We start from the raw sequence: 14,495 nt of genomic DNA, 5'->3' as shown, positions 1-14,495 counted from the left end.
TGCAAATCTAAGCACAGATATTACTGATTGAAGGAGAGGCAGATGATAGGCTGGGTTATGGAAAGGAGGGCGTTGTTATCTCGGATCTGTAGTCTAGCCTCCGAAGCTTCATTTAGCTCCGCCCCACCGTTTAAAAGTCGCGGCGCCTGCGCAGTGGATGGAAATGAGGACTTAGTCTGTTACACAACCGACTGGGCTGTTTAGGGAGCTGTGGTTTCCCTTTGGCTTCACGTCCTTGCCTCTCCCGGGTTTTTCTTGCCTACGATCGTGGTAAAGGCATGAGTGGGGATCAGCTGCATAACGACTTCCAGGTAAGGGCGGGGGGGCTCTCGTTTTTCTAGCAGTTAATGGGAAGAAAGAAAAGGCTGTGGACGTTGAGGCCTTTCTCCGATCCCCTTTTGAGGGAAAAAGTGGAGGGTTTCTGATGGTGGTGAAGAAGAAAAATTTATGCCCATAATTTTAGCCGTTCATCAGAAAGACTGATAATACTTTAATGTTAATATTTTCAGGCCGGGTACAATCTTGCTAGGTACTTGGGGGGACGGGGATCCTACTCCCAGGTTTTCGACAGAGGTTTCTTTTTTTGGAGGGGGGGGGGAAGTCCCCGTTTCCATGGCTGTGTCCATGGGCCCTTAATCATATTCCGAGCCTCTCCTCTTCCCCCCTCCGGAGTTCCCTTTAAGTTGCGTATTTTTCCAATAAGCCCCGATTAAACTGGCTACCATTCCCTAAAAGGGTCCTGAAGGTGGCCAGTTATCTGTCTTTGCCGATTTCTTCCCTCCGTTTCTCGGACATGGGGGGGGAGAGAGAACGACTCAAAAGAGGGTTGGTGGGGGGGGGAAGGTTAGGAGGTCTGAGGAAACCTGGGAATTGAGAGCTACGCACGAGGAGGAAGGCAATTAAAACTGGAGGGCAAAACTTCGGTGGGGGGGCGTGGGGGAAGGGAGGTGGTGGTAAAAATCGCAATTCGGTCTCTCTCTTTTTTGTCGTGGTATCGATGTACTTTGTCCTTAGGGATGATTTCTTCCCCTTACCCAGACTACCTTGTTTAAAAATGCACGTAGTTTCTGTGTGAAAACCATTCCTTGGTCCTGGGATGCCTTTTAAAACGTATTTTTCCCGTTTTTCCTTTTCAATAATAGATTGATCCAGGTTTCCGAGCGAATGGTGAGTGCCTTTTCCCTAACCTTATAAAAGTGGGATCGGGGTTGTTTTTTTCCTGCCCCCGCTGTCTTTTTCTCCTTCTCATTGCTAAGGACAGACATGGCGTCCCAGAGACTAAGTCCCGTCTCCTCGCTCATCGGCCCCATTGTTCCCATCGAGGTTCCTAATTCTCCGAAATCTTAAAACCCTCGGCCTTTTTGACATAGTTTCTCCGTAGTGAGGACAATTGAGACCCCGGATCAGTCTTCCTTTGTTTTGTAAAAATCTCTCCTGGGCCTCTATTCGCCCCAGAAAGTCGCCTTGTCGACGGTCGGGACTTAGTCTCTGCGCCATTTTCTTTTTCTCTCTCTTCCCTGTGTGTGTCTTTCTCCTTCTCCTCCTCCCTCGAGCTGCCTACAAGGAGCCTTCCGCAGTAAAAAAAAAAAAAAAAAAAACCACACGAAATAATCAATAACCATGTTTAACCTACCCTTCCTGAAAGGGGGGAAACATCGCTTGGTTTGGGTTTTCATTTTAAAAGCAGCACTTTGTCGTTTGGTTGTCTTTTTTTATTCATATCTCCTCCTCAGTTCCTTCTCCCCCGGGTCTGTTTCTTTCAGTCCATTCCGCTTCCTTCCATTCCCCCTATAACAAAAGGTGGTTGCAACATGTTGCTGTTGAACAGATTTTCTATCTTTTTAAGTAAGGAACCTATTTAAGATCTAAATGCAGAAACTGATTGGGTGGGGTTTCTGTGTTAATATCCCTGAATAAAACTCAGTGGGTGGTTTCAGAATAGTATCCCACATCACTTTGGTAAAGTTAAATAGTTGATGCACGATATTCTTTGTCTTCAGTAGAAGAAGAATAAATATATTGTGTATTTTTTTAAAAAAACAACAACTCTGTATGGTATGTGAATGGGTGGAGGAAGTCATTATCTTATGAAAGGCTTTGTCACTTTGGATAGCAAGCTTTCCCAACCCCTTTGAAAGAAGAAAATGAGACACAAAGTTGGAATGGCATATCTGTCAAAAATGCCAAGATGGTTTGCTCCACCTTTTAAAAATGTGATTTTTCCTTAGAATGCAGCTTTCAGGTGCTGTATGGTACTGGGTATTTTGCTTTCATAAAACATTGCCATCTTCTAGGTAGCATACTTTAAACATTAGTTACTAGTGGACTCTGTCACCTACATTTCTGCTGTTGTGTAAGATGTTCTGATACAAGAACAGTATATTAAGGTATGCAGATAGGTTTCTTCCTTTATACAGATGTACTTAATTTTAAAAGAATATATTTGATCCCAAAATGAAGTTCATAGAACTGCTTGAATTTAAGCATGGAGGTTATTTTTTGCAATTGTTAAAGGGAAGATAATCCCACACATGAATTACATACAAATACATATGTTTAAAATTTGACTTGAAAGTGTTTCCAGTGCTCTGGCTATCCTTTTTTTAATGGAATAATTTAATTGAAAGTATGTTGAGTCTTTCAGTTTCTGGCTTAATTTAAAAAATATTGGGGGATCTAATTCGTGTTTTGTTCAGGCACATAATTGCCATATTAGCTCTTTTATCTCAACATAGAAATGACATCTAACCATGTATATCTTGTTTTTGGAGGTGTTTCTAGTTTATTGGTTGTTTCAAGCAGAAAGGATACATATTGTTTTTCTTACTATTATAGACCCAATCTTTCCCCTCAACAGTTTTATCATTGTAGTAATTAATAGAGCCACAGGTTTCAATGTTCAAGTAATAAAACTGGCAATACTCATGTCCTCAGTGACCTTGCCACTAAGTCAAAATTTGCTTTCATGTTCTTTTCTACTAATCTATAGTATATACTATATGTGTGCTATATTATATATTGCTCCTGATTTCTCATCTATAATTGCCTACTGCTGTTAGTGTTTTCAATATCCAATTTAATGTGCCCAGGTGCTTTACCTAAAAGTTATTTTTACCTTCTTATTTGACTTATATGTGCCAAGATGTTACATATTTTTTTATTTTACTAATTATAAGCTGATACAATTTTATGCTGACAAAAACCTATTAATGAGTAGTTTTAAATTAGTTTAATTTTCACCACTAGCATGTTTATGGACTTTTCAATTTCTCTATTTTCTCTGATGATAGTTTCTTCAGTTCTAAAATTGCAAAATGTTTTTAAAACTCAAAATTGCCAAGCTATTGTCTCCTTAGTTACATTTATTTTAAAATAGCTACTGATTAAAACAGCATTCCCCATTTTTCAACATATATTAGCTATTCATATGCAATTACAGTATCTGTATTCATGTGATGAATGCTCAATTGATATACTGTAATGTGCCACCTTATATACATAGTTTCAGATTTTATAAGCTAAGTAGAAGTATACTAGAATTTTTTTGTTGTTGATGGGAAATACCCAGGGAATTAGACTGGTATTTGCAGTGTTCTCTGCAAATAAAATTAAACTCTTATTTATACTAGCGTCAGAAACAAAGTGATTTTAAAGATTCCAACTGATATAACTTTGGCTGGCAATATCTTAGTGAGATTGTCAGTATTCAAGTAGTTTCCTAAAATGCAATTTATGTGATTTTTATTGGATGTTCTGTTTTTTAACTTAAGATTCTTACTTCTGTATACTCTTAATCATTAATATTAATGTTTATAAATATCTAAGATTTATTTTGGTTGTTTAAAGGATTCTTTCTCACTTCACAGATACATGTTTGCATCAACCACTTAAGAAATTTTATTAAACATTTGAGTAAAGCACCAAGGAAAATCTTTTTAGATCTTGACCATTTTACAATAAAGATTTGCTAATTTAGTTACCTATATCTATCCTCCCCCATTTAATGTATATTCACAACCAGCATTGCCATTTTGAAAGCTAATATACATGTTTAACTGCATACAAAGTATTGTTAGCTCATAGATGCCTTGACTATATTCTGTCAGAGTGCAGTTCTGAAAGCACTTTAACCATCTGCTCATGTTGTAGAACCGTAGAATTCAAAAGATTAGAGGTCAACTAGTTCAGTCTGCTGCTCAGTGCAGGACGCATAGAACATTTCTGACAGATGACAATGCAGCCTCTATTTGAAGGACTCCTAACTTTGTTTTGCGGCCTATTCCACAGATGCAGGATGTTACATTTCTCCTTTTTTGAAATCCATCTGATTTATTTCAACTAGCTCAAGCCTGTTTACACCTTTTTGAATTTCCTCTTTCATCAAAATATTAATGCTACCTATTGTGTCATCTGCAAACAACTTCCCTCATCCAAAATACTGATTAAAAATGTTCACCAGCAGGACAGGGGCCATGTGGCATTCTATTGAATAGTTCTCTCAAGATGAATCGGTGCCTTTGAGTATTGAATCATCCAATAGTATCATCTTCTATCCTTATTTTTCTATTTTGTAAAGGAGAATTTAAGCAAGCCTTTTGAAGGTTTTGCTGAGGTCCAGGTATACTTTGTCTGCAGCATTCCCTTGACCTACCTACTCTATCAAATAATAGATTAACTATATGTCAGGCAAACTCTGGATCTTGTTAATGCTAACAATAAGATTTACTCCAATGTAGATGTCAGACTGACAATTCTATGTCTGTGGCTTCCCAGGTTGTCTTCCTTTCTCTTTTTAACAATGAGGTGACGACATTTACTCTCTTCCAGTCTTCTGAAACTTTACCAATCCCCAGAATAAGTAGGTTATGACTATTAAAATAGATCCATTGCAACTTAAAACTGCATATCATTCAGTTTTTAATTGGCTTTTCATTCAGTATTTTATTCTAATGATTACATCTTTATTATCTATTGGAAAACCTGAAAACGTTATCCAGTTATGGTAGACCATTTGATTCCAGGATTTATATCTTCTTTCAGGATATAATTGTTTCGAGACTAAACCTAAATAATGTTAGGATTTTAAAATAATTACATGGTGAGCATTTAGAAGTAAATGACCCCTGTTGTAATGTAGAGATGGTTGTTACATGTATTTCAATAGTTCCATGGAAATTACTCTTTTGCAACATGAATTTCCATGTCAAGCCAAGGAAAATTTTTGAAATCTATTTCAGCAAGAGTTTTTTCCTCAACTAACAAGAGTGTATGTGTTTGAATTCCTGTTGCCCTTCAATATCTGCATTGTTTGCAAAACATGGCTATTTTTTTCATTTTACAAATAAAGATTTGGAGCTGCTAAGAGGCACCCTGATTCTTTCAGTAACTTTTTTTGCGGTGCGTAAGACTTTTTGTGTTTCTTAAGAGAATAATAAATTTCAGCTAACTTGCAATGCATTCTCAATAAATGTTATTGAGTACGATCTGGTTTTACAAAATATTATCTGAATAATACCAGTACATTATTTTCTGAAGTTTGAAGGAATTGTCTAAACCTCCAACTTTTTGGAAGTTCATATTTGTAAGCACCTCTCACTGAAGTATATATATGCAATATAATTTGAACCATTTACTTGGACATAAGTTCTAATTATAAGCAGGATCCATTTCTTAGTAAGTGTTGTGGAGGTCAGCAATTTTGACAGCTTTAAAGAGGGACTAGATTGACTGTCAATGTTACTACTCAAGATGATAAAGTAATTCTAGAATCAGAAGCAATGCAAATTGCAGGTAAACTTAAGGAAAATATTGCTGCACATGTCCTATTTGTAAATGTACAGCATTTTATTGTCTAGAAAATTATTACTATAGCACTGTATTACTCAATATATGTAGGAGACCTAAGTAAAGAAAGGCCTTACATATAAAAGATATTAATCTTAGTGATGTTTAATAAGATAGCTAAACTATTCATTTGTAAATAGTGATATATAGTGTAAGGATATTACAGATTGTATAGATCACTTGAATTAATTTGTATTCAAATATTCAAACAGGAATATCTATGTTTAGTGTTGTTAGGAAATGAATTTGCTTGCAATTTCCTAAATCATTCTTTTTAAAACAAGGCATGTGAAAACCTGGTGCACCAAATCAAATGATATATGCTTCAGTTTTGCTTTGTCCTCTATAGGCATAGCCTCTGTAGTGTCCTTTTATATGGCTTTTTAGCTAAGATTGTATGTGACATTTAGCAGGCTGCGAAGGGTTTTATCTCAGTTCTTCACATTTCAATGCAAATAATCTTAAATTTATTATCTGATTGAGTCAAAATACTGAAAGTGCTCTATGGTTGAGCTCATTAGCTAAATTGGCTTGTTTATTAATAACTCTGGTGTCAGGTCAAAAGACTAGGGCCACACATGAAGATCTAATTAAAATGATTTATTGCTAAAAAACTAAGCTCAGGAATTTTCTCAACTAATAGTCAGCACCTGTTTGGAGTTAGATAAGGGCCAACTGAATTCAAGGGGAGGGGTTGGACTTACTCTACTTGTGGCTATGTGGGAATTCTAGGCTTATTCCTCTTTTAATTCTGTCCTCACTTTTTGCTATTTCTCCTATATCTGACTAGTACAATAGGAATATTCTGTCTTTAAAAATAAATACAGTCCTTTATTTAGGACCAGTCACTTAGTGACTATTTGAAGTTATGATGGATGCCTCCTCCTCTGGTTTGCAGCATCCTTCAGTCTTATGATACAATTTATAACATTTCTACTGAAAATTATTGTTCACTTCTGATGTTCAGCAAAAACACCTCATAGTGAACAATGGGTTTCCTTAACAACTATAGATTCACTTAATGACTGTGCTGATTTGCTTAATGGCCATTGCAAAATCATAAAATTGTGTTGGTTAAGGTTCGTCATGCGACTAGCTGCTTTATGAACATCACGATTCACAGCCATAATGGACAGACTCCATTACAGTTGTAAGTCAAGAACCTGTATGAAGGTTTCATGATTTAAAATTGTGTATTTTTGATTCTTTATCCTGTCATTGTCAATATTGCAGACTCTGCTTGGATAAAAAATACCCCAAATATATAATAGGTACTGCATTAGGAGTTTAAGATGCCCCTTGCCTAGTATTTCAAGCATAAGTTTAAAGAGCCTTGGATTTAACAAAGCCACATGTATCAAATAGCATGTGCAAGTGCTGCTTTTGAAAATTTCTGCTGGGTTTCTCATCCCATTTTAGATCCACCCTGTTGATAATATATTCTAACCCTTTACAGTAATGTAGGTTGTTGTATAAGAAACTATGCATCTTACACTGCCAACGGTGATATTTCTTTATGAACCAATTAACAGCAACTGAAATGTTATTGATAAATATAATTATTCTAGAAAACAGTTTGCTTCTAATGACATCAAATAATATTGATTTGTCATGTTAATTTGCTGAAACAAACATTGAATTCATGTTCAAAGTAAACTTTTCATACTTTTCAAGAAGAGAACATTTCTGTTCCTAGTTAGCATAATGACTGGTATGCAACAGCATATTACTAGATTTTCAAACCTTATTTCACAGGAGGAAATGAAAATTAGGACCATGTGTGGACAAAATAGAAAAAAATGTGTTCAGTATAATAAGATTATTTTCACTCTAAGCTTACCTTATTTTAATATGATTACTGTTTTTTTTTAATTTTGCTAACCAGTGTCATAGTGTAATTCCTTTCAAAGTGTTTCAGAAATGTCCAGTCACCCATCGTGATCAAAAAATCTACACAGATTTCATTACAATTTATTGTTTATATATTGCTCCTTCCCTCAGCCTTTACTCCTGACTACTGTCAGGACAAGTTCATGCAGTTTTCTTGACAGCATTTTCAAAAGTAGTTTGCCGTTTCCTTCTTCCTAAAGCTGAAAGAGAAGAGTAATTGAGCCAAAGTTACCCAACTGGCTTCCATATTTAAAGCAGAACTAGAACTCATAGTCTCCTGGTTTCTAGCTCAGTATTTTTAACTTCTGTGCCAGAATAAAACAAAATCTTGGAAACCATAATAGAAATTTTCTAGGCTTATTCAAAGAGTTTCTTTGCATGTTTTAGAATGTTTCTTTTTAAATTTCTCTGCACCTGGGCTAAGTTTTGTTTATGAATAAATTCACCTGATTTGGCCACTATTTTTTGATATATCTGACTTGTCTACTGTTTATACATGTACGTGTTTTCCTTTCCTTTTCTGGACTCTAATTTTTCACAAAGAAATAGCAAAGACTTATCTTTATAGGCATAGTGGATTCTTGAAATACTCCAAACCCAGCATGATTTCAGATTGCTAATCCATCCTTGAAAAGAAGCTATGGTTTTGTAGGTGACAGCAAGCTGTAATTTGTGGCCTCCTGATGTGGAGAGAAATTTTCTGAACCTTTTAGAATTATCCATAATTTTCTAGCATTGTGACCACAATGTGATCAGACTTTTGTCTATGCCCTGTTAGTAGAAAAATATGTCTTTAAAAAACACACACACAGTATATTGTGCCATGATAGATAAAGTATTATACACAGGGTGAGATCAGCACCAATTCTGTTGGCCCTTAGGAAAGTCATCAAGACCTTGTAGTTCTAAAAGCCTTTAGAGTCTATTGCTAGAGTAGGTTTCCTCTTAGCAATAGCTAGGGCAATTTATTGCTAGAATTGTTTTCCTCAGTGTGTCAGTAGCTATGAAGTTGAATATCACAGTTTTTGAATTTGGTTATTACTTCTTTTAATTCTATTTTATTTTTTGTAAGCTGCTCAGAACCTTAATGAATTGAGAAGCATCTAAATTCCAGTAACAAAATCAATGTTTTTACTGAACATATTAATCCAAAGGCTTTGTTGGAAATGGGTGATGAAGCCCTAGGATAATCAGTCCTGTTAAGTAGGTAAGTTGAGTCAGATGTTACTCAATGAGATGTTAATAAGGTGTGAATTTGAGTGGCTGATGCCAGTTAAAAATATGCACACCATTAGAGTCTGCTGTTGATGATACAGATTTGTAGACGTGAATAATACGCCTATCGCATGATAGTGGTAATCAGAAAAAGGACTTGCAAGACTGGAAAAATTTATGAAATTGCTCCAAAAAGATTAGCCCTCCAACATCCACAGATGATGAAGAAATTGAGAAAATGCAGCACCATTGTTTCTTATTCCCAGAGAAGATATCCATCAAAAATAATTCCAACAGCACAATGTATAATATTCTGGGAAGCCACAAAAAATCCTGGTCTGATGACAAAGGATCTGCAGCATTGTCTGACATTAATGTTCTTGAAGGAAACCACTGAGGTGATGTGCCTGGGAAGTTAGGAAAGGGGAAACTCCTGCTGTCCAAAAAGCATACCGCTTCCCATCTCAGGACAGACTAACTGGATGTTCCACGTGCTGATGGAACAGTCTGTTCTTTTGGACAGATGCAATGAAGTGGAACTGTTTTGAAAACAGAACACTACATTTCAACAAAAGAGCCATATCCCAACCATGAAGTATAATGGTAGAAGCATAATGGTTTCAGGCTGCTTTGCAGCCTCAGGACCTGGACAGCTCACAATCATTTACAAAATAATGGATTGTACCAACATTTCCTTCAGAATGTCAGGGTACCTGTCCATGAGCTGCAACATGACAGTGATCATAAATACAAGTAAATTCTCCTCCATGCTGCATCGAGAGCCCAGGATGGGTTGATTCCTTCCTATGATGTCATAGCTGAGTCTGTACTAAGATATAAAAGCCAGCCCCCGGGAGAGACCCCAGCTTTTGATTCAGCTCCTTTCAGTCAGTAGCTGTGTCTCCGAAAGCGTTCTATTAGATAGCAATCACCAGCGATCTTCAGTACTTTTTTCCTCTCTTCAAGCAGCTCCCAGGGATCTGGGCTGCTACTCTTTCAGGAGAGCCTTGCAACGTTGGGAGCAGCGTCACAGAGCTCTGTGCAGGCAAGCTGGGCAGCGTCTGCAGACCTCCCCCACTCCTGCAGTTTGGAGCGATCGTAAACACGATTGGAAAACTGATAAGAGCTCCAGCCAGCTGATCGTGTAGCTGGTTGCTGTGTTTTTCCCTTGCTGACTTCGCTCGGTGCTCTGTATAGCCTAAGGAGCGATTCTTCAATCTTGGAGCCTGTTTTCCTGTAGTCAGCAGCCATCTTAGATTCAAGCCTTCCACCACGAGGTGAGCGGCCATTCTGTAAGCCCGGGAGCCATTTATACCCTAAGGGGCTTAATAGAAAAATTTCTAAACAGCTTCTTTCCAACGCAAGAGCCTTTATTTTACAAATGGAGCAAGATAAGGCTCAGGCAGAGCTTCCTCCCCAGTGGAACAGTCTCTTAAGCCCAATAGGAGAAAAAGACGTAGGCAACGCACCCAATCAGTCCAGAGGGAGGTGGCTGCTAAAATCAAAGCTAAGGCTCTAGCCCTTAAGAAGGCAACTCAGGCTGAATTGAGGGCAGAGAAGCGCAGACATGCAGCTCTAGAGAGGCAGTTCAACAGAAGGGAGTGCAACTACAGCAGGTTTCAGGTGATACTCGTGGGCCCCAACCAAGCCCTCCCAGGGGAGGAGAAGTTATCTATGAGCCTTTCCATCCTCCATCCTGGTCTCCTGAGGCTCTTGCTGTACAGTCCAATCCTCAGGATTTAAGCAGATCTGGGCCTTATTTCCAACAGGCTTCTGTGCCCTATGCTCCTCCCCCTCCCTCCAGGCCTTGAACTTCTCCTCAATCTAGGCCTGAAGCCACCTTCACTCCCACAGCAGCGGGCCTTCGGCCTTCTGCCTCTACCTTTGAGCATAGACCAAGGGATATCCAAGATGTAGTCTCATCAGCCATTAGGCAGGGATTGGCTGAAGGCTTCAAGCAAATTCTTCAACCTCTGGAAAGGGTTCAGGCCCTTCTCCCTTCTCAATCTATAAGTTCCTTGCCTCATCATCCTGATTTACACAGGCCTCAGCATCTCAGTGTCCATTCTTCTCTACCAGAATGGGAGGAGGTTGATGAGGAAGGAAGGCCTTCACCATCTGAACACAGTTACTCTTCTCATTCAGAGTGTGAAGAGATTTTTGACCAAAATCTTTCAGAGGAAGAGGATTCTCGCCCAGAGCAGACATCCTCTGCATTGGTCTTCAAACCTACTCTCTTCAGACCTTTACTCAGCAAGGCCTTGGTCACTGCCAAGCTGTCGCCAGAGGAAGTGGCTCCCGAGTCACAAGGAAATCCCTCTAGCCAAGGGGATTCGCTCTTCTCCAAGCCTGTAGTGCATGCAGAGGTTTTGCCTTCTCCCATTTTGTTCCTGGACATGGTCAAGGAACAGTGCACTTCTCCTTCGGCAGGTCCTTGCCTATCTTCTCTGTATAAGCATTTCTACAATGTCAGCGCAGCTCTGGACAATGCCCTGGCAGTGCCTTCTGTTGACATTCTGGTTCTGGCCTCGTTCTCATCTTCTGGCACTCCCACGGAGCCAGAAGGTATCCTCAAACCGGATGAAAAACATTCCGAACAGACCCTCAAGCGCAATCACCAGGCTGCTGCTTGGGCTGTTCAGGCTTCAACAGCAGCATCCTTCTTCACCAGGGCATCCATACAGTGGCTGCGCCAACTCCAGAATAGATTGCCTGCTCCTGACCTTCGGTCTCACCAAGACCTTAATAAGATTATTGCAGTGGCGGAATTCACTGCGGATGCCACTCTCAATTCCGCCAAATTTGCATCCAAGGCCATGGCATCTTCTGTAGCAGCAAGAAGACTTTTATGGCTCCGAAATTGGCAGGCGGAGTCACGCCGAAAATGGAAGCTGGCTTCAGTTCCATTCGCAGGCGATAAGCTTTTTGGCGATGCTCTGGAACCTTATCTCATCAAAATCAGAGATAAACGTAAAATTCTCTCTTCCTCTGGGAAGAAAACCGACTATCGCCCTGCTCCTTATCGCCCTCCTGCCTTCCGAGTGGAGACCTCATCTCGCTTCCCCCGCTCTCACAGGCCATACTCCCAACGCCAAGACCAACGGGCGGAAACATCTGGCAGGCAACAACCTTCTACTGGTAAACGGCCCTTTCGGGGGGGGGTCGTTCCTTCCGTCGCTCTAAGTAATCCCTCGTTCTCCACCTAGCCTTCTTTGCCTCCAAATGGGAGGAGTCAACGACGGATGCCTGGGTGCTCAGCACTATTAGGTCAGGGTTACAATTGGACTTCCTAACCCCACCCCCCAGAAATGTTTTGATCTGTCCTGTGTCTCGGGACATTTCCAGGCAAGCCCTCATGAATCAGGCCATTCAGGAACTTCTTGAAATCAGGGCTATTCAACCTGTTCCCCTGTCTCAACGGTGATGTGGGCTTTACTTTCGCCTTTTCATCGTGCCCAAAGCCTCGGGGGTGGTGAGCCATCCTTGATCTAAAATTTCTCAACCAATTTGTAAAATACAGGCGATTTAAAATGCAGACTCTGCATTCTATTTTAGAGAGCGTTTGGGAGGGCGACCTCCTCTTTTCCATTGATCTCACTGAGGTTTACCTCCACATCCCAATTTGGCCTCATCATCGCCAGATTCTCTGTTTCTGTTATCAGAATACCCATTACCAGTATCGTGCACTTCACTTCGGCCTCTCATCGGCTCCAAGGGGCTTCACAAAGGTTCTGGCAGCATTGGTGGCATCTCTGCGTTCTATTCCAGTGAGGATCCAATGCTACTTGGACAACATTTTGATTCTTTCCTCTTCCATCCTTGCGACCCATTGGGATCTGCAAATTACCCTTCATGTCTCCAGAGCCACGGATTTTCCATCAACACCAAAAAGAGCCAGCTCTCTCCTACAACCAAATTGCAACACTTGGGAGCAGTCATCGATACCATGTCGTGCCAGGTTTTCCTGTCCCCAGCTCGTGGAAAGAGCCTTGCAGAGATCATCAGCCAGATCCAGCAATATCAAATTGTCCCCTGTCGCTGCTGTCCAAACTTCTGGGGGAGATGGTTTCCTGTATTGGCATCGTCCCGTGGGCTCAGCTCCACTCCTGAGCCCTCCAGTGGTTCCTGCTTCCCTACCAACAAGCAGGAACCAGCCACTCATCCATCAAGGTCTCATTCCCGCCATAAATCCGGAGATCTCTCAATTGGTGGCATTCCCCATCTATCTGGAGGGGACTCCTGTTCAGGGACCCAGACAGGCTAGTGATAACCACCGATGCCAGCCTTCTGGGTTGGGGTTCCCATATGCAGGGCCAGATAGCTCAGGGCGTTTGGTCCAGATCCGAACAGACCCTTCCCTTAAATTGGCTAGATCTCAGAGCCATTTTTCTGGCTCTCAAGCATTTCAGGCAATCAGTGACCGGCTCTCATGTTCTTGTCCTTACGGACAACATGGCCGCAAAGGCTCATGTCAACCGGCAAGGGGGGACGAGGTCCAAAGCCCTCATGAGAGAGGCTCTACGGTTGGGGTTATGGGCAGAGAAACACCTGTTATCGATCTTGGCGGACCACATCTCTGGGGTCGGCAACTCCCAGGCCGATTGGCTCAGCAGGAGCCTAGTCGACCAGGCAGAATGGTCCATTCTTCCTATTCAGGGATCTTTCCCTCAGATTCGGAACACCGGAGGTGGATCTTTTCTCCACTCCTCAAAACGCCCAAGTCACCAGATTCTTCACCAGGTTTCCTTGCCAGGGAGCAGAGGAGACCAATGCTCTTTGGTGCAGATGGCACAAGGGTCTCCTCTACGCCTTTCCCCCGCTTCCCATCATTCCGGCAGTAATTCGGAACAGGTTGGAGGAACGTGCAGAGCTCCTCATGGCACCCTATTGGGCAAGGAGGCCCTGGTTTGCGGACCTGGTCAACCTATCGGTGGCTTCTCCTTGGAGGATCCCTGCCCATCTAATCTCCCTTCACCAGGGGGCCCTGCTCCACCCAGAGCCCCAGTGGTTCAAGCTGACCGTGTGGCACTTGAGCAGCAGCTTCCTTCAGCATGGGCTGGAGAAAGGTTTGGCCCCGAACACCTTACGCAGGCAGGTTGCGGCCCTCTCCTTAGTCCTTTCATGGGGTTCGCTTCCTTCCTTATCCCATCACTCTTCAGTCAGGAGGTTTTTGAAAGGAGCTTCCAACCTGCACCCTCCGGTGGTTCACAGGTATCCTTCCTGGGACCTTCATTTGGTTCTTAATGCCCTTACAAAGCCCCCCTTTGAACCCCTTAGAACAGCGTCTCTCCGTTTCCTGACTGAACGTAATCTTCCTTGTTGCGATCACTTCTGTCAGGAGGGTTTCCGAGCTTGCTGCTCTTTCCATCAGACAGGACCTTTGTTCCTTTCACGATGATAGGGTTGTTCTTCGTCTGGACCCCTCATTTATTCCAAAGGTTAACACCTGGTTTCACAGGTCCCAGGACATTGTTTTGCCTGACTTCTGTCCTCTCCCGCACCATGACTTAGAGTGGCAGTGGCACATGCTAGACATAAGAAGGGCT

General features: G+C 41.2%; 1 protein-coding gene across 1 annotated transcript in view; it reads left to right on the top strand.

Annotated features, from left to right (window-relative positions):
• Positions 1-139: 139 nt before the first annotated feature.
• Positions 140-14,495, top strand: part of TOP1 (DNA topoisomerase I) — a 57,725-nt gene continuing 43,369 nt past the window's right edge. Inside the window, exons 1-2 of the mRNA XM_087959368.1 lie at positions 140-311; positions 1,143-1,167. Coding sequence (XP_087815494.1) covers positions 279-311; positions 1,143-1,167 — 58 coding nt within the window. The 5' untranslated portion in view covers positions 140-278. The remainder of the gene's footprint in view (positions 312-1,142; positions 1,168-14,495) is intronic.

This window comes from Notechis scutatus, chromosome 3 (genome assembly GCF_049901735.1).
Source record: "Notechis scutatus isolate UNSWTSFEM ecotype Mainland chromosome 3, rNotScu1.2, whole genome shotgun sequence".
NCBI lineage: Eukaryota > Metazoa > Chordata > Lepidosauria > Squamata > Elapidae > Notechis > Notechis scutatus.
The sequence above is the reverse complement of the archived record's forward strand: the minus strand, read 5'-3'. Positions and strand labels throughout refer to the sequence as shown.